General features: G+C 58.5%; 2 protein-coding genes across 2 annotated transcripts in view; one reads left to right on the plus strand and one right to left on the minus strand.

Moving 5' to 3' along the window:
* Positions 1 to 1,673: 1,673 nt before the first annotated feature.
* Positions 1,674 to 11,455, plus strand: CYTH2 (cytohesin 2). The gene is made up of 13 exons (XM_007958097.2): positions 1,674 to 1,692; positions 2,534 to 2,681; positions 2,767 to 2,833; positions 3,795 to 3,913; positions 4,649 to 4,729; positions 5,907 to 6,019; positions 6,176 to 6,324; positions 6,764 to 6,875; positions 10,428 to 10,430; positions 10,744 to 10,820; positions 10,964 to 11,035; positions 11,127 to 11,281; positions 11,368 to 11,455. The coding sequence occupies exons 1-13, from the start codon at positions 1,674 to 1,676 to the stop codon at positions 11,453 to 11,455; spliced, it is 1,203 nt and encodes a 400-aa protein (XP_007956288.1).
* Positions 11,456 to 16,019: 4,564 nt separating this feature from the next.
* The window catches only part of LMTK3 (lemur tyrosine kinase 3), a 22,275-nt gene continuing 20,813 nt past the window's right edge, over positions 16,020 to 17,481 (minus strand). Inside the window, exon 18 of the mRNA XM_007958111.2 lies at positions 16,020 to 16,263. Coding sequence (XP_007956302.2) covers positions 16,020 to 16,263 — 244 coding nt within the window. The remainder of the gene's footprint in view (positions 16,264 to 17,481) is intronic.

Here is a 17,481-nt window from a genome sequence, read left to right on the forward strand (position 1 = left end):
ACACTCCTGCCCCCTGAGCTGTCTCCCTGTGCATAAGTAGCCCTTCTTTCTCCCATGATTGTTCTCTCCAAGGACTGTATCTACTTGAGGTAAATGTTCAACTCATATGCCTGTCCTCTGTTTGGCTGGAAACCACAGGTGTGGGTTCGATTCTAGACCCGAAGGGCAGCTAGGGGCCATAGTCTCAGTGGTTCCCCCAGGCTCTATCAGACCAGCAAACCTGGTCACCCCCTTTTTTTCTTCCAGTGATTTTGAGTTTTGTTCCACATTCTTCTCCCTCTCTATCAAGGATCTCCTACATAGATCCCCTTTCAAGTGGATGACAGTGGTAGCCGGGCACCATCCAGTTCTTCTGGTCTCATAGTTACAAAGGCTGCAGATCAGATGGTGTACCAGTCGCTAGTATAGACAGGATTCTTGAGAGGAGGGAAGAGTGTGAGAAGGGAAGAAGTATGGGAGGAGGGAGGAAGCAGACAGAAAAAACTCTGAGGGATAAACATTAATGATTAATAAGCGTCAAGAGAAGGAAGATCGGGCAATCTACTTCCCCAAAGATTTACCTCGTCGGAAACCCCAAGGAGGTCACTATGAGTCGGAAGCAACTCAATGGCAGTGAGTTTTGTTTTGTTTTGTTTTGGTTTAGAAGGACGTGAGGAAAAGGGAGTTGTCTTAAGAGCGGGATGCTTGGGAAGAGGAAAGAAAGCGAACCGGAACAGAGCCTAAGAGTTTGAGGGAAGGAGGAGCTTAAGAGGAGGGGATAGGTGGGGCGGGGCCTGAGAGAGAGACGTTGCCAGGAAGGCGGGGCTAGCGCTCCAACTAAGTTTTGCTGTCCTCTATTGCTCATTGTACGGGACAGATGCCAAGTAGCATAGGGTTGTCCGAAAGAAAGTAAGTCTTTTATTCCACCTCTGACTCTGAAGAGCCTGAGGTGGATAAAACGCCCCTGAGAGGAGACTAAAAAAAGGTTCTGGAGAGAGAGGCCGAGAGGAGGTCCCCGGCCAAAAGAAAGGTAAACCAAAATGGCTCCTGGTTGCTTGGCAACCGCTGCTTTCAAAATCCGGCTTGGCCAGCTCGGAGGTGTGGCTGGTGCAAAAGCGAATAGTCGTGGCTCCGCCCCCTGGCAACAAGATTCACAAAATACCGCCCCCTAGCAACTAGAGACGGGGCTCGAATGAACGAGTTTCCTAGCACCCGGAGGTCTTGCGCAGGCGCAGTTCTCCCAGCCTTCGTACAGTTCTTAACGCCAAGAAACTCCTAGCCGAGGCTTCTCATTGGCGGGCTAGCCTGCCAGGCTCTTTCTTTGTTCCGGAGGCGGGTCTTTGAGCCCTATACGGACTCCGATTGGCTCTACAGACCGTCTAGCTCCGCACCGACAGGCCTACGTTTATTCCTTGTGCGCCCATTGGCCCTGAAGGACACGTTTTAGATTTCGAGGGCGGAGCAGTCGACAGAGCCCTCCGTGGATTGGAAGGTGTCAAAACGAGGGGCGGTCCCTACTGGCGGGGCGGTTGGGAGGCGAAGGGAGAGTCTTTTCAGCGCTGAGGACTGGCGCTGAGGAGGCGGCGGTGGCTCCCGGGGCGTTTGAGCGGGCTCACCCGAGCCCGCGGGCCAACACGGATCCCGGCCCAACAGGCGGGACCGCCCCGGACTCCCCGCGGGCCTTCCTAGCCGCCATGGAGGACGGTGTCTATGGTAGGTCAGGGAGGGGCGGGGCCGTCGGGGAAGTGGATGGAACGTTTCATCGCGAACGTTCTGCCGCGAACGTCTCTTCCCGGCGCGTGCCGCGCAGAGACATTGGGCCCAGTCGACGCGTTGCTTTTGCGGGGCGCCGGCCCGGTTTCCGGCGGGGCTCGAGAGCCGGGCGTTCCAGGCCATTGTTTGGGCAGAGCCTGTTTCCGGTGGCAGTGGGAGGGGGCGGGATGGAGCGGCGGAGGCGAGCCCGGGGCGGAGCCTCCCCCGCCGAAGGGGCCGGGCGAACCCAGTGCCATCCGGGAACCGGAAGGGGGCTGCGGGCTGGGGAGAAATCTTGGGGGCTCCGGAGGTCCTGTTCGGGCAGGGGTGGGGGCTTTCGGTGTCCCGCCCCCGGGTCCAACTCTTGCGAGCTGTCAACCGCGTTGCCTGCCCTAGTTACTTCTCGTGGACCCAGGAGTCCAAACTCCCAGCCCCCGTTTTCACTCAGCGCGCAGGCGCCCAGGCCCCCCAGCTACCTCGCCAGTAATGGAGTCAGCACATCAAGGCCTCGGCCCCCTCCCAAGTAATGGACTGACGGGTTTAGGCTCCCACCACTTTCCCTTCCCAGACCTAAGAGTTGAGACTCCTAGCCTCCTTCTCCTTCAGACTCAGGAGTCCGAACCCCAAGTCCCCCCCATGCCTGGACTTCTGTCCTGCAAGGAACATGCTAGGTCCTCCAGCCCCTTTCTTTCCGCAGGCTTCCCCGACCCTCCCCTTCCTCCCAGACTTCACGGCCCTGTTTGAGTGCCATTCTCCCCCGAGTCCTCAGGCCTGACCGCCAGTCCTTGCCCCCGGCCCCTAGAACCCCCAGACCTGACTCCGGAGGAGCGTATGGAGCTGGAGAACATCCGGAGGCGGAAGCAGGAGCTGCTAGGGGAGATTCAGCGCCTCCGGGAGGAGCTGAGCGAGGCCATGAGCGAGGTCGAGGGGCTGGAGGCCAATGAGGGCAGGTGAGCGCCGGCGGTGGGGACGCAGGTGGCGGGGGCTCGCCTGGGGCTGCCCCGGTATCGACCCTCTGCCCTCCGCTCCTTGCAGTAAGACCTTGCAGCGGAACCGGAAGATGGCGATGGGTAGGAAGAAGTTCAACATGGACCCCAAGAAGGTACCTGGGGCCACACGGATTGGGGTCCTGGCACAGGCTTCTGACACTTCCAGGTCCAGAGGGTGGTGGCCGTAGGTCTGCTCCAGGTAGACGGAAGTGGTGCTCACCCCTTGGATTCAGATGTCGGTTGCCCGTTTGTTCTCTGAACGCCCACCAAGCTTTCCTGACCTCTGCTTCTGCAGGGCCTCTGCTTGGGAAGTTCTTGTTCCATTTCTACTCACATTTGTGGACCCATTTCATATATCAGTCACCTAGGCTCACAAGAGGCTCGGGTCTGGTTGGGGACATGGCCAGTGACATGCATGGAAGGGGTGCTCTGATAGAGGTAGTGGGGCTGTGGGTCAGGGAGGGCTTCCCTGAGGAGGCGTCCTTGAGGTCAGGTTTGAAGGATGAGTCTGTGCTTACCAGGTGGAGGAAAGAGATTGGCTCAGTCATCTAACACCCCATTCCTGAGGCTGCCTGCAGGTTTGGCCCTGGGGTAGGCAATGCTGGGTGAGGCGTCAGACCCTGCCCTGCCCTCAGGGAGCCCCAGACACAGCTGGCACAATCCAGAGCAAAGGTAGTGAGAATGGAGGTGTTCGTGGTGTTGGGGGGAGCCAGGGAGCCCCAGCTGAGCCTTCACCCACTGGGGTCTACTAAGAGTGTCTTCCTTCACTCTTCTTGCTTGAAGCATTTGCAGTTTCTTCAGTCATTCAACAAACACTTGTCAAGTGCCTCCTGCTGGCTGGGCTGTGTTCTTGGTGCTGGAATTCGCCGGGCAGGGGCTTAGGGAACAGCAGTTGCTAAGGCCACGAGGTGGGAGGGGCGGTGTTTCAGGGCCTGAGAGGAGTCAAGAACAGAAGCTGGGCCTGCCTTGTTGATGGTGGGGGTCCGCGGGGATGCTGAGGCTCTGGCACGGTGTGTGTGTGGAGGGCGATGGCTCCCCGGCCCTTGGCACTGAGCCCTGGCACCCACCTACCAGGGCATCCAGTTCTTGGTGGAGAATGAACTACTACAGAACACGCCCGAGGAGATCGCCCGCTTCCTGTACAAGGGGGAGGGGCTGAACAAGACGGCCATTGGGGACTACCTGGGGGAGAGGTGAGAGCGCGCCGCCTCTCCTCGCTCATCTCCTGCCCTGTCGTGCCCGCTCTCCAGGGACCGCCCTGCAGCTCCCTTGCAGACCCTAGTCAGCTGTCACAGCCTGCCGGCCCAGTTCTGACAGGAGGGCCAGCGCCAAGCCGCAGGCTGTGTCTAGGGGAGCCTGGAACCTGTTGGGGAACCTGGGGACCATGTGGGGAGTGTGGGGACTGTCTCTGAACATCTAAGAGCATGGGGACCACGTGTACATGGGTGTGCGTGGGACTGAGGACTCCTGGGGCGTGTGAACTGTCTAGAAGTCTGGGGTACACGGGTCTAGACATCAGAGGTGCGTGTGGGAGACCCTTTGTGGATATCTGGGGGCTGTCTGCATGTCTGAGGGGCATGGGGACTATGTGGACATTTGAGGTGCGTGAGCCTGGATGTCAGGGTGGGGCACGGTCTCTGGGCATCTGAGGAGCTTGGGCATCAGCTGATAGAGGTTCCATACAGTAGATGGACTGAACGATTCCTGCACTTCTTCCAACTGGACAAAGGTGAGGGCTCCTGAAGGAGCAAGTTCTGAGCACCTGGCCCGGCACCAGGCCTAGGACGAGGGCCGGCCTGAACGTTTCACACGCAGCGTTGGGGGGCCCAGAGGGGTTTCACGGCCTCTTCGGTGCTCTGTGTGCTGTCCGCTCCCAGCCCGGCCGCCCCACCACCCTTCCTGCCTGTGACTTTGCCCCGTCCTCCCAGGGAAGAGCTGAACCTGGCGGTGCTCCACGCCTTCGTGGATCTGCATGAGTTCACCGACCTCAACCTGGTGCAGGCGCTCAGGTGAGGCGGAGGGGTTGGGACGGCAGGAGTGTGCCTGTGAGAGTTGTCCTGTTTGCGAGTGACAAATGCTGTCAAAGAAACAAGTAAAACAGAAACAAAAACTAGGGAATGGATTGTTTCATGTAACGTAGAAGTGCACAGGTGGGGCAGCCCTCAGGTCTAGCTGTATCCAGGTGCTCAAATGGAGTCAGAAAGTCACCTTTCTTTATGTCTCTTGGTTGTACACACAGCTGTATTGGCATTGCTCTCTGTGGACCCTTTGCCCACGTATCAGAGCTCACTAATTCACTGTGGTAGAGTTGGATCTGACTCATAGCAACCCTTCCTTGGGTTTCAGAGGCGATGTCACTATGGAGGTAGATTGCCTGATCTTGCTTCCGAGGAGGGGCTGATGGGTTTGAACCACCAGGCTTCTGGTTAGCAGTCACATGCCTTATGCACTACGCCACCAGAGCTCCAAATAATATCAGAAGTCCTTGGCAACCACCAGATCCCCTTAACAACCTTCCCCAAAAAAGGAAAAGGCTGCTGCTCTATTAAAAATAGCTCAAATCTGTTATCATTGAATCAGTTCTAATTCACAGTACTCCTGGAGGACAGAGTAGAACTGCCCCCCAGGGTTTCCAAGGCTGTGATCTTTACAGAAGCAAACCCACTGTGGTGGAGTCCATTCCGACTCACAGCGCCCCTAGAGGACAGAGTGGAACTGCACCACAGGGTGTCCCAGGCTGTCAGTCTTTACAGAAGCAAAGCCAAATCACGCCCACTGCAGTGAGTTGATTCTGACTCACAGCGCCCCAAGAGGACAGAGTGGAACTGCCCCACAGGGTTTCTAAGGTTGTGGTAGGAGACCGCCACATCTTTCTCCCATGGAGTGGCTGGTGGGTTCAAACCACCCACGTGTCGGTTAGCAGCCAAGCAAGCACTTACCCACTGCATCACTAGGGCTCCATCGTTTCCTTACAGGTTCAAAAGTCTCAGGGCCATGCTTATTGGCTAAATATGGTCAAAAGTCCCAAGGCCAGCTCATAGGTCAGATTAGCACGTGTCAATCTCCACAAAAACTGTTGCAGTTGAGAGATGTGGAACATTTATTGGCCAGTTCCAAACACAGGGACAGAGTGGGAGCGGGTGTTTTGCTAGCCCTGCATCCACATCCCGCTCGTCCCCGACCCAGGCAATTCCTGTGGAGCTTCCGCCTCCCTGGAGAGGCCCAGAAGATCGACCGGATGATGGAGGCCTTCGCCCAGCGGTACTGCCTGTGCAACCCTGGGGTTTTCCAGTCCACAGGTAGGGCCCGGGCCCCTGGGTCAGGAGAGGAGGAGACCAGGGCCTCAGTTCCTGGCTCTCGTGGGGCTGGAGGCTGGGGACCAGGACTCTTGGGTCCTGGGGAGCAGGGCCTGGGAGCCCCACCTCTTGCGCCTCACCCCGACCTGTCTGGTGCAGACACGTGCTACGTGCTGTCCTTTGCCGTAATCATGCTGAACACTAGTCTCCACAACCCCAACGTGCGCGACAAGCCGGGCCTGGAGCGCTTCGTGGCCATGAACCGGGGCATCAACGAGGGCGGGGACCTGCCTGAGGAGCTGCTCAGGGTCAGGCCCTCCCCTCTCCCCGCCTTCCCGCTTCAGACCCCTGCACGGGTCTCCTGGGGCTGCCCGTCCCGTCCCTCCCACCCGCCACGTGAGCCTGCTCCTGGACATGTTCTGTTTTCCTCTTTCCTCCTCCCTCTCTGGGGCTCCCAGTTTGGACCTCTCCCCCAGGGCTTGGTGCCCGCTTTCCTGGCCTGTCCTCACCCGTCTCTCTGACCCTCCGACCCTTTGGGGGCTCCATCTGCACAGTGTTTGTCTCCGAGAACACGCGTGTCGTCTCTGCGTGCATCTTCCTGCCGCCTCACCAGGCCCCTCCACGCTTCGGGCCTTCCCCGCCCTGGTCCCCACTGTGTGGGCCCTCCCCCCATGCTCTCAGCACCCCTCAGGAGCCCTGGGAGGGCCCCTGGGCCTGCAGCAGCTGACCTGCGCCTCACCCCCTCAGAACCTCTACGATAGCATCCGCAACGAGCCCTTCAAGATCCCCGAAGACGACGGCAACGACCTGACCCACACCTTCTTCAACCCGGACCGCGAGGGCTGGCTCCTCAAGCTGGGTACGTCCCCCACTCCCTGCCGGCAGGTTCTGCAGAAGCAGTCTGGGCCTGGGCTCCTGACTCAGTGGTCCCATGTACCTCCTGTGTGACCTTAGGCCAGTGATTCGCCCTCTCTGAATCTCAGTTTCCACATATGAAAAATAGGGCTGAAAAGGAGTTGAAGCCTGGGGAGGGCTGAGTGCATACCTCGGAAATGCCGCGGGTTTGGTTCCAGACCGCTGCAGTCGGGAGCAGCTCAGTAAGGAGAGCCATGTGGAATTTGTTTCCCAGAACGTGTAAAAGCTACAACATGCTCTAGCGCAGTCTACAAGGTGTGCGATGTTGTCGCACGATGAAAAAGTTGGAAACGTTATGAGAATGACCAAAACGTGACTCAGGCGTGAAGTGAGCACGTGCTGGACGCCGGGCTGCCACGCACCTTCACTCCGGGCAGCGCAGCGTCTGTGGCGCACGCTGCGGTGGGTGTGGCCGCACGAAGTGCCCCTGGTGCCTTCACTGCGCCCAGGAAGCTCTGTGCGCCCCTCCTCGGTGTCCGGCCCCCACCAAGGCACCGAGGACACTGAGGACACTGAGGACTAGGTGGCCCAGTGCTCATCTGGGTGGAGAGCTTGGTGCTTCGGCTGCAGTTACAGAAAACGGCCCAAGGCGGCCAGACGTCTAGGCACCTATTAACCTCCTTTGGCAAGACCCCCAGGGTCCAGGGCAGGGCCAACTGTGCTCTGCAAGGCCCAGGTCAGCCCACAGCCTGTTGGCTTCTTCACCAGGCCGGTGGCACGGTGGCTGTGCTAGGTGTCGCCTCCTCCCGGAGCCGTCCCCAGGAACAGAAAGACCTGCGACCTGTCCCAGAGTCCCCTGAGCGACTTTCCACCAGGGCTTCCAATCAGGGAGGGAATACCCCAGCGTGGCTGGGATTGAGTGAGGGTCCCCAACCACGTCACCATGGAGTGTGTGGTTTCAGCCGCCGAAGTCGCCTAGCGCGGATCCTTGGAGCACCCCCATCATGAGTTGGCTGTTAGGATCGTAGGTGTCCTTGTCGTGTGTGCATGTGAGAGCCCCCCACAGGCTGTCACAGTGCTGTTGTTAGGGCCACAGGCGCAGGGCTTCTGGGGCAAGGTAGGCTGTCGGTCATGTTCAAAGCTCCCAGGGCTCCGGTGTGCAGCCCGCAGGGAGAACCACAGGCTTGGAGCCGTGCCCGACAGTGGTGGGCGCCACGTGACGGGTGGGCTGGGGCTTTAGAACGGAGACGCAGGGGTGGCTCCTTCCGGAAGCCAGATGTTGGAGCAGAAGTTGGAGTCAGCGGGACAGGGAAGGCGCTTGTGTGGTGAGGGGCAGGGGAAGCTTCCAGGGCACTGAGGGGGCTCAAGGAGGGGCTGCTCTTCTGAGTATTTGTTGCCAGTTTGCTTTTTCATTGTCTCTTTTTTAACTTTGTTTTTTAAAATAATTAGGGACAGACAAAAAAATTGCAAAGTAGTATAGAGGGATTCTAGGGCCCCATCTGAAGCCCTGGTGGCATAAGGGTTAAAACATTCAGCTGCTAACCAAATGGTTGGTTGGTAGAATCCACCAGCACTCAGTGGGACAAAGATGAGACAGTGGGGATGAAGACTGACAGCCTTGGAGACCCTGTGGGCAGTTCCACTCTGTCCTCTAGGGGCGCTGTGGGTCAGAATGGACTCTAGGCAGTGGGTGTGGTTTGGGCTTTGCTTCTGTAGATTGACAGCCTGGGAAACCCTGTGGGAAGTTCCACTCCGTCCTTCAGGTTCTCTATGAGGTGAAATGGACTTGACAGGCACTGAGTGTTTTTGGGTTGTGTTCCCATCACCCAGCTTTCTCCAGCAGTGACATCTCACCCAGCTGCAGTACCTCATCAACCCAGGGACTCGCCATTGACCCAGTGCCGTGAACTCTAGCGTGTATGCTTGACGGAGCCTTTGCCCGTCTTTGCACACACTTGTGTGTTTTGGTGCATCTTTGTGTGTGATGCACATGGGCGAGAGTGTCCATGCAGCCAACCCTGACTCCTGGCGACCCCGTGTGGCCGAGTAGGGGGGTTTCAGTGGCTGAGTTTTCACAAGTTGTCACCAGGCCTTTCTGCTGATGTTCCTCTGGGTGGGCTCGAACCTTCAGTCTTTGGGCCCCCAGCCAGCATGTGAGCTGTCTGCAACACGCAGGGACCCTGTGGATTTGCACTAACAGCAAAGGCAGGACCCAGGCTGGATCTGTCCTCATGAAGGGACTCCTCAGGCTGCCGCTTATCCCCCAGCCACCCTCCCCACCCTGACCCCCCACCCCCACCCGCCTCATCTGCGTCTCACGTTTTATCTCAGGACTGGTAGGGCCTCGGTTAGGGTTTAGTGAAACCAGACCTGTCGCTGGTGAGTTGATTCTGACTCCTCCTGTCCCTCTTGGAAGCTTTCGATAGCTCCTGGCTGTGTTGGAGGGAGGCTCAGATAAGGGGGCTGGGCTGGTGGGGCTGACTCCAGGCAGGACCTGAGGGCGGGGTTAGGTTCCTCTTGAGGCCAAATGGTGGCCTAGGGGCATCGCCCCCAGGAGCTCCTGTTTTGGGAAATTTCCCCCCTCTCCAGATGAAGATACCGAGGCCCCCAAAAGAAAACCACACCCCCTGCCGTCAAGTCTATTCTAACTCCTCTCAACCCCAGAGGGCAGAGTGGAACGGTCGCTATAGGATTTGCAAGGCTATATTACGAACTAGACTGCCTTTCCTCACTTAGAGCAACTGGTGGGTTTGAACTCTTGACCTTTTGGTTACCAGCATAGCGCTTAAGCACTGTGCCACCAGGGCTCCTAAACTGGGGCCCAGAGTGTAGAATGCCAGTCACCTGCAGACAGAGGTGGCTTTGGGCCCAGGTTGCTGGGCAGTGCCACTCCTAGCCCACCTGTCCCCTCTGTGACAGAAAGGCACCCTCCCTTAAAATCTGAAGTCCAGGAAAGGGCCGGGTCACGGCTGCGACTCCCAGGGGTGGTTCATGAAACTATTGCTTGTGATGGGGTTTAATCATCCTGGGACCACAGGGAACCCAGGAACAGATCTTCTGGGGCCCAGAGAGGTCTCTAAACTGCTCCTTTTCAGACTGGGGCCCAGAGAGGGCAAGTGGTTGTCCTGAGGTCACACAGCCGGCTTGGGCAGGAGTTGAGCTGACGTGCTCATGCCCACCTCTGGCTAAGGACTAGTTTTATCTTCTCCCCTTGTGGGGGTGCACTCCGGGGAGAGAGGTTCTCTGTGGTCACAGAGGACCCCCCACATCCTGGATATGAAGCGGGGTCGTTCCTGGCCGCTGCTGTGGGGGCCTCTGGGTCATATACCCGGGAGGGGGAGGGCCTGGGCAGTTCCCCCTCGTGGATGTAACTGTTTTTTTTTCCCCTCTTCCCTCCCCCCTCCCCCGCGTTTTCTCTCCACTGTTTCTGCCCGCCCACCCCGCACACTCCTCCCCTCGCCTCCCTCTTTCTGTCCCCCTTCGGCTCTTGGGGTGCCCTCCTTCTGCCTCCCCCTCCTGCGCCTGGGCCCGCCTGCTTTCTCGCTGTCTGCCCCAGGAGGTAGGTACATGCCGCTGCCGCTCGCCTGCCGACCCGACACGGACGCTGGACAAGGGGCGGGGAGGCCCTGCCCGGGCCCTCGGGGGAGGCTGGGTGGACAGCCAGGCTGAGAAATAGGTGAAGCGCCCCGAGCGGGGAGGCGGATTCCAGGGCCCCGCCACGCCTGCCCCAGCTTGCTGTCTCCCCGAGCGCTGGCTTTGCCCGAGCCCCCAGCCCGCCTTTCCCGCTCTCCTTCTCCTCTCACGCCCCTGCCAGCCCTTCCAGAGGTCCAGTCCCCGTGCTGAGCCCAGGCCCCCTCCCCCTTCCCTTTCAGGGGGCCGGGTGAAGACGTGGAAGCGGCGCTGGTTCATCCTCACTGACAACTGTCTATACTACTTTGAGTACACTACGGTGAGGGGCGGGGCCCGCGGGCTGGGGGCGGGGCCCTCAGAGGCGGGGCGGCTCCCTGGGTCTTCAGGAAGAGGGATGGCTCGTGTGGGACTCCCGAGTCCCGGGGAAAAGGAGTCAGAGTGCTGTCCCACTTGCTGGTGCAGGACAAGGAGCCCCGTGGAATCATCCCCCTGGAGAACCTGAGCATCCGCGAGGTGGACGATCCCCGGAAACCCGTAAGATCCCCTCTGCCCCTTCCGGCCGGGTGCGGGGCGGCTCAGACCTGTGGCCCGTTCTTCCCTGCTGTCTCCTCTCTCTTCCCTGCAGAACTGCTTTGAACTTTATATCCCCAACAACAAGGGGCAGCTCATTAAAGCCTGCAAAACTGAGGCCGACGGTCGGGTGGTCGAGGGCAACCACATGGTGTACCGTATCTCGGCCCCCACACAGGAGGAGAAGGACGAGTGGATCAAGTCCATCCAGTGAGCCTGGCTCCAGGGGCCTGGGGGGCGGGCAGGGGCCCGGACTCCTGGGGCCTCACCCCGGCATCCCTGCCCCTGCCCTGCAGGGCGGCTGTGAGTGTGGACCCCTTCTACGAGATGCTGGCGGCGCGGAAAAAGCGCATTTCCGTCAAGAAGAAGCAGGAGCAGCCCTGACCTGCCCCCGACAACATTATTTATTTCGGAGCTGCTCCGCCCGGGCGGCCGGACCCCTGGGCCCTGGGGCTGCAGATCCTGGTTCCCCTGTTGGGAAAGCGCACCACCTTTAGTTCCTCTGGTAATTTGTAATTAACACACTGTTGGTAATCTTATTAATTATTTAACCACTGGCAGCCTGTGGATCCCCTCATTTCTTGGGGTTTTCAGAGGTGAGGTTCTTGGGGGGCAGGCTAATCACAGACGCTTGTTCCTGTCCCTTCCCTGGGGGTAGTACCTGGTACGCGGTGTGGTGCTGTCCAAGGGTGGGGTACCTGGGGCCTAGCCTGTGAGTCAGTGGCTGGGGTGGAGTAAGGTGAGGTTATGTGGGTGGAGTTGGCATCAAGAGACTGGCTGTTGTCAGGGCGTGAGGCTGAGAAAGTGTGACACGGAAGCAAGGTCTAACCGTTTGCTCTGGAGGTCACCCTGCGGGGTCTGGCATTCCTTGCAGGAAGCCCTGGTGGCACGACATTTAAATGTTCCACTGCTAACCGGAGGTCAGCAGTTATTCACCAGTGGCTTTGCGGGAGAAAGACTTGGCGACCGGACCCCATGAAGATTATAGCGTGGACCCTTAGGGGGTAGTTGCCTGTCACAGCGAGTCTTCTGAGCCAGAGTTGACGCCAAGACACAGCAGCAGTTCTAGGTGTCCTTGCCTGTGTCACCAAGCTCCGTGGGTGACAGCCCTGATCCTGGCACAGGCCATCCCCACCGTTGCACTCACAGCACTGGCTCTCTCGAGGGTGGCCTGGGATAGCTGATGGGGTCATGAGTTGGGCTGACTGCTTTGAGAGGAAACTAAGGAACGTTAAGAGCTTATAAACGGGACCTCCCCTTGGGAGGGTCAGGAAGGCTGAATCTAAGGAAGGAAGGAAAAACTCAGCGGCTCCTTTTGGGTTTCTGAGGTGGTAGATCTTTACAGGAGTAGATTGCCCAGTCGTCCTTCTGTAGAGTGTACCCCCATGAATATGCAGGGGTAGAGCAGTGGGGCCCTTGTGGCACAGTGGGTAAGTGCTTGGCTAACCAGCAGTTCAAACCACCAGCCACTCCCCACTCCTCAGGGAGGGAGGTGGCAACCAGCTTCCGTTAAGCTGACAGGTATTGGAAATCTCTACGCAACTCACTGTCATCGAACTCCAACTCGCAGCGTCCCTAGAGGGGCAGACTGCCCCGTTGTTGTGTGCTGTCAAGTTGGCGACTATAGTGAGTTCTTGGGTTTCCAAGGCCGTATCACTATGGAAGTAGATTGCTCCATCTTCCATCTGAGGAGTGGCTGGTGGATTTGAACCGCCAGCCTTCTGATTAGCAGTCAAGTGCCTCAGGCACTATGCTACCAGAGCTCCCTGTACTACAAGGGCTCCCAAACTGCCCCTTAGGGTTGCCAAAGCTGCGCATCATTTAAGGAAGCAAAGCCCAAACCAAACCCACCGAGATGGAGTCTGTTCCAACTCACAGTCCCCCTAGAGGATAGAGTGGAACTGCACCATTGATTTTCTAGGCCGTCAATCTTTACAGGGCTGTCGATCATTTAAGGAAGCAAAGGCCAAACCAAACCCACTGTCAAGGAAATGATTCTGACTCACAGCGCCCATAGAAGACAGAATTGAGCTGTGCCACAGGGTTTCCAAGGCTGTCAGTCTTTACAGAAGCCGACTGACAGCTTTTTCTCACAGAGTGGCTAGTGGGTTTGAATGCTGACCTTTTGGTTAACAGCCTAATGTTCTAACCACTGCATCACCAGAGTTCCTTTGGAGGTGATTCTACTTGGTCCTGTCAGGTCGCTATGAGTCAGAATCAACTCGATGGCAGTGGGTTCAAGGGTAGACAGAGCAGGCGAGGTGGGAGGCTGTTACGGCTATCCAGGTGCGGAGGGAGAGGGCGTGGATTGGAGAGAAGTGCGTTCCTGTGAGGCGTTCTGAAGGAGGGACGTGCTGAGGGCCTCTGGTGGTGGTGTGCATATGGCACTTAGCTGCTTACCAGAAGGTCAGCAGTTCAAACCCACCAGCTGCTTTGTGAAAGGAAGATGGGGGGGTAATCTATTTCTATAAAGATTTGTGGTCTGGGAATCCCACTGTGGGACACTATGAGTCAGTAACAATTTAATGTTTTTTTTTTTTTTTTTTTTTTTGCCACGGGCCAGGTCAAGAACTTAAGGACACTGAGCTGAGCGCTGGTGGGTGCGTGGGGTTGCCACTCACTGAGACGGTCGACGAGGGACTTTTTCAGTGGTGGTGGTGGCGGGGATCACAATTCCGTTTTGGTCAAATTGAGCTGAAGACGTCTGTGTAATGTCAAGGCAGGCTCCAAAATAAGAAACAAAAAAACCACCCCTATTGATGTTGAGTTGCTTCCTACTCACAGCAACCCCATGTCCCAGAGAAGCACTGCCTCACGGGGTGTTCTTGGCTGTATTCTTAATGGAAAGGCGCTCTGGTCGTGCAGTGCCTAAGGCATTCGACTACTAAACCGGAAGGTTGGCAGTTGAAATCCACCAGCTCCGCGGAAGGAAGATGGGGCAATCTGCTTCCGTAAAGATTTATCACCTTGGTGGCCCAATAGGGGTCACTGTGAGTTGGAATTGACTTGATGGCAGTGACTTTTTTGGTGGTGGTGGTTTATGGAAGCACATTGCCAGACCTCTCTCCTGCGGGCCCACTGGGAGAGTTCCGAGTGTCCACCTTTAGGTTGGCAACTGATCGCGACGGCTTGTGCTGCCCAAACCCACTACCACCGAGTTGATTACAACTCATAGTGCCTCCCATTAGACTCCCAAGGCGGTGAGCCTTTATGGAACTAGATTGCCTCATCATCCTTCCGCGGAGCAGGTGGTGGGCTTGAACCACCAACCTTCTGGTTAGCAGTCAGAAACCTCAGGCACTGAGCCACTGGAACTCCTTCAACCAGACTCTAGTCACCTCACAACTGTGCCACGTGCCTGACTGGTCCCCCAGGACTGAGGCCTCTTTCAGCTCCCTCCTCGCCTTGGTACGCCCCCAGACCTCCAGCCCCTTCCTCCCTGAGACCCTAGAGTCCAGACAGACCCCTCCCTGCCTTGGTTCCAGACGGCACCCACCCCAGGCAGGCGCATCACAGGACTAGCTCGAGGTCCACCAGTAGGTGGCAGCAGCGGGAAGAGGCAAAAGTCGAATCCTGTCTCCCTCCTATCGCCCGTGGTACATAAACTTGTGACCCTAAGGCTCTCATCCACGTAATGCCTAAGACTGGAGCCCACAGCCTGCCAGCCCCGGACCCCCTCCTGGCTCCCCCTTCATGCAAACCTCCTCCCTGAATTACATGCAAATGACCATGGTAGCAGGGCTGATCCAGGCCGAGTTCACAGAACTAAGGCTGAGTCACTCAGGGAAATGGACAAGAGGTGGGGCAGCGACAGCCAGAGCGCAGGAGACACCCAGAACCACACAGCGACAAAGAACAGGGCAGGAAGGTCTAATAGACACACGAGGGTAACCGGAGAGGAGTGCGGACGGGACAAAGCCGGAGACAGAAATAGACCCTGACAGGGAGGGAGAGGAGGGAGAACACAGCCGGGAGGTGGACAGAAAGGACGGGGACACAGAACTGGGGCAGGGCGACACGGGGCGCTAGGACGGTGGCTGTTGCCATGGAGTCGCTACTGACTCCCGGCGACCCCTTGCGCGCTGAGAGCTGTACTCCGTCGTGTTCTCCCGTGCGACCGAGCAGCAGACTGCCAGGCGTTACTTCTGCGGCACCTCTTGTTGGGTTTGAGCTGTTAATCTCTGGGTTAGTAGCCCAGCGCTTAGCCACTATGCATCGCCCAGGGGCTCCGAGGGGCCTGAGAGGGAAAGGAGGAACCTGGGGGGAGAAGCGTGCGCAGAGAGGCGAGTGTTTATCCGCAGAAACGGGTAAACTGAGGCAGAGCCCGCCCAGGCAGGGAGGGGGCAGCTGGCCTTCAGGAAGCAGGCAGTGCTGTGCTGAGGTGTGGGGGCGGGGTGGGGCGTGGAGGGCAGCTTCCGGTCACCACCACACACGCCCTTGTGGGGTCTGGCGCTGACCATCCCCCTCCTCTCACTGGCCCTTGGAGCCTCTTTCAAGTCAAAGCTGCAGCCACGCTCCGGCGCTGGAACCGCCCAGGGCAGCGAGGGCCTGGCCGCAGGCTCTCCCGCCCTCGGAGCGCCTTCCACCTGTCACCCTGGGCGGGGAGGATGGAACGTCTGGGTGGTTCTAGCTTCACCGGAAAGCGCCCCCGCCCCCGCCGGAAACACACACAGGCCCCGCCTTCCTCCAAAAAGTTGTTTTTGTCTTTTTTAAATAATGTGAAAATGCCACGCGCAGGTTTGGACCGAGGCCACTCCAGGGGCCGGGCTGGGAGGGGGAGGGGAGACGCGAGATGGCGGGGTTCCAGGTCCCCAAAGCCCGCAGCCCCCGTTTGGGACCCGGAGTGGGTGAGGAGAGGCCTCCGCTGTGCCCCGGGGCTCCAGGCCCCAAAGAGATACTCAGTTCTGAGAAGGGCGGCTCTCCAGGGAGGGACGAGGGGCGTCCTGCCTCATTTGGCACCGAGGGGGTCGGGAGGCTCAGGGGATCCGTCTGGGGGGCTGGGGGGCGGAGGCCCGGGGCCTCCCATTTGGCACACGGTGGGGGGAGGGGAGGGCCCCGCCTCGGGGGCCTCCCCGGAGGCGGCGTCTGCGGTGGTGGCAGTGGCTCCGTGGTCCACAGAGGTTTCTACGCTCAACCCCTCTTCTGGGGGTGCTGGGGGGTCGGGTCTTCGGGGAGTCAGTTCTCCACGGGGCCTAAGGACAAAAGAAGTCGAGAAAGGGACAGGCTCGAGGCTTCCGGCTCAATCAGAGTCAAAGGCCTCAGCGTGTCCCCTGGGCTCCAGCCGCACCCAGCTCCCCCAACACTGCAGGCCCGGTCCTGCCCCAGGGCCTTTGCACCTGCTCCCCCACGGCCCAGGGCTCTTCCTCAGATGCCGGGGCCGACCTTTCTCTTCAGTGATGCTCTCACCGCCCCCAGTCATTCTGTCTCATTCCACTCCTATGCGCTTTATCTTTCTAGAAGAATCTCTAGATTCCGCTCAGTCAGCTTCCTCCTGGACACGCTCTGTCCACAGTGTCCAGTACAGGCCCCAGTACACAATGCCCTTCTCCCCCAAGGAAGAGATTCTCCGTGTGGGCCCCCCACTTTCTGGTGAATCCTCCTGCAGCTTTCCGCTGTGGAGTGAAAGATTCACCCACTGTCTGCCATCTGGCCAACCCCGGCCCGGGGGTGAGGCCCACACCAAAGGCTCTCCTCTGGATCCCGCGTCTCTGGCCCCAAGTGACTCCTGCCTGCCTGGCCTGGGTCCGCTCACCACCCTTCCCCCTGCCCACCCCCCCCCGGCCTTGAGCCTCAGTTTCCCTCTTTAAATGGGAAAAAAAACTATCTGTGCTTGCTTCTCTCTGTGTCAAAGGAGCTCTGGTGGGTGGCGCAGTGGTTAAAGCATTCTGCCACGAACCAAAAGGTTGGCAGTCTGAACCCACCAGCTCCTCAGGAGAAAGATGGGACACTCTGCTTCCATAGAGATTTACAGTCTTGGAAACCCTATGGGGGCAGTTCAGCTGTGTCCTATAGGGTCACGAGGAGTGACCACCAGGGCTAACTGAGAGGTTGGCGGTTCGAATCCAGACATCAGCTCCTCAGAAAAATAACCTGTGAATCTCCTCCCGGCTCCTATGGAGACCAAAGTCTACAATACCCTCGGGGTGGGCACGGCTTGTTGAACGGAAAACCAGTTTGGTCTGTAAACTTTCATCCAAGCGCCATTTAAAAAAAAAAAAAAAAAACCCACAAAAACCAGTGGGGCAGTTCTGCACGGGGCCACGGTGATTCAGCATCGATGGCATCTCCTCCCTTAAGTGGGCAGAGCCCTCGCTCCGGGCAAGCGGCGGCTGGCTCAGCAGGCAGATCTGCCCACTCGGGGAGAGGACTTGGGGTTTCACATGAGACCTCAATCTTCTCTCTTGGGGGTG

The sequence above is a fragment of the Orycteropus afer genome, unplaced genomic scaffold (genome assembly GCF_000298275.1).
Source record: "Orycteropus afer afer isolate SDZICR_OR568_19922 unplaced genomic scaffold, OryAfe1.0 scaffold00854, whole genome shotgun sequence".
NCBI lineage: Eukaryota > Metazoa > Chordata > Mammalia > Tubulidentata > Orycteropodidae > Orycteropus > Orycteropus afer.

Excerpts from the sequence above, each read along its gene's own strand:
- CYTH2 (XM_007958097.2), top strand. Across the intron at positions 2,682-2,766 it reads CTGGAGGCCAATGAGGGCAG|TAAGACCTTGCAGCGGAACC; the intron begins GTGAGCGCCGGC and ends CGCTCCTTGCAG. Across the intron at positions 6,325-6,763 it reads TGCCTGAGGAGCTGCTCAGG|AACCTCTACGATAGCATCCG; the intron begins GTCAGGCCCTCC and ends TCACCCCCTCAG.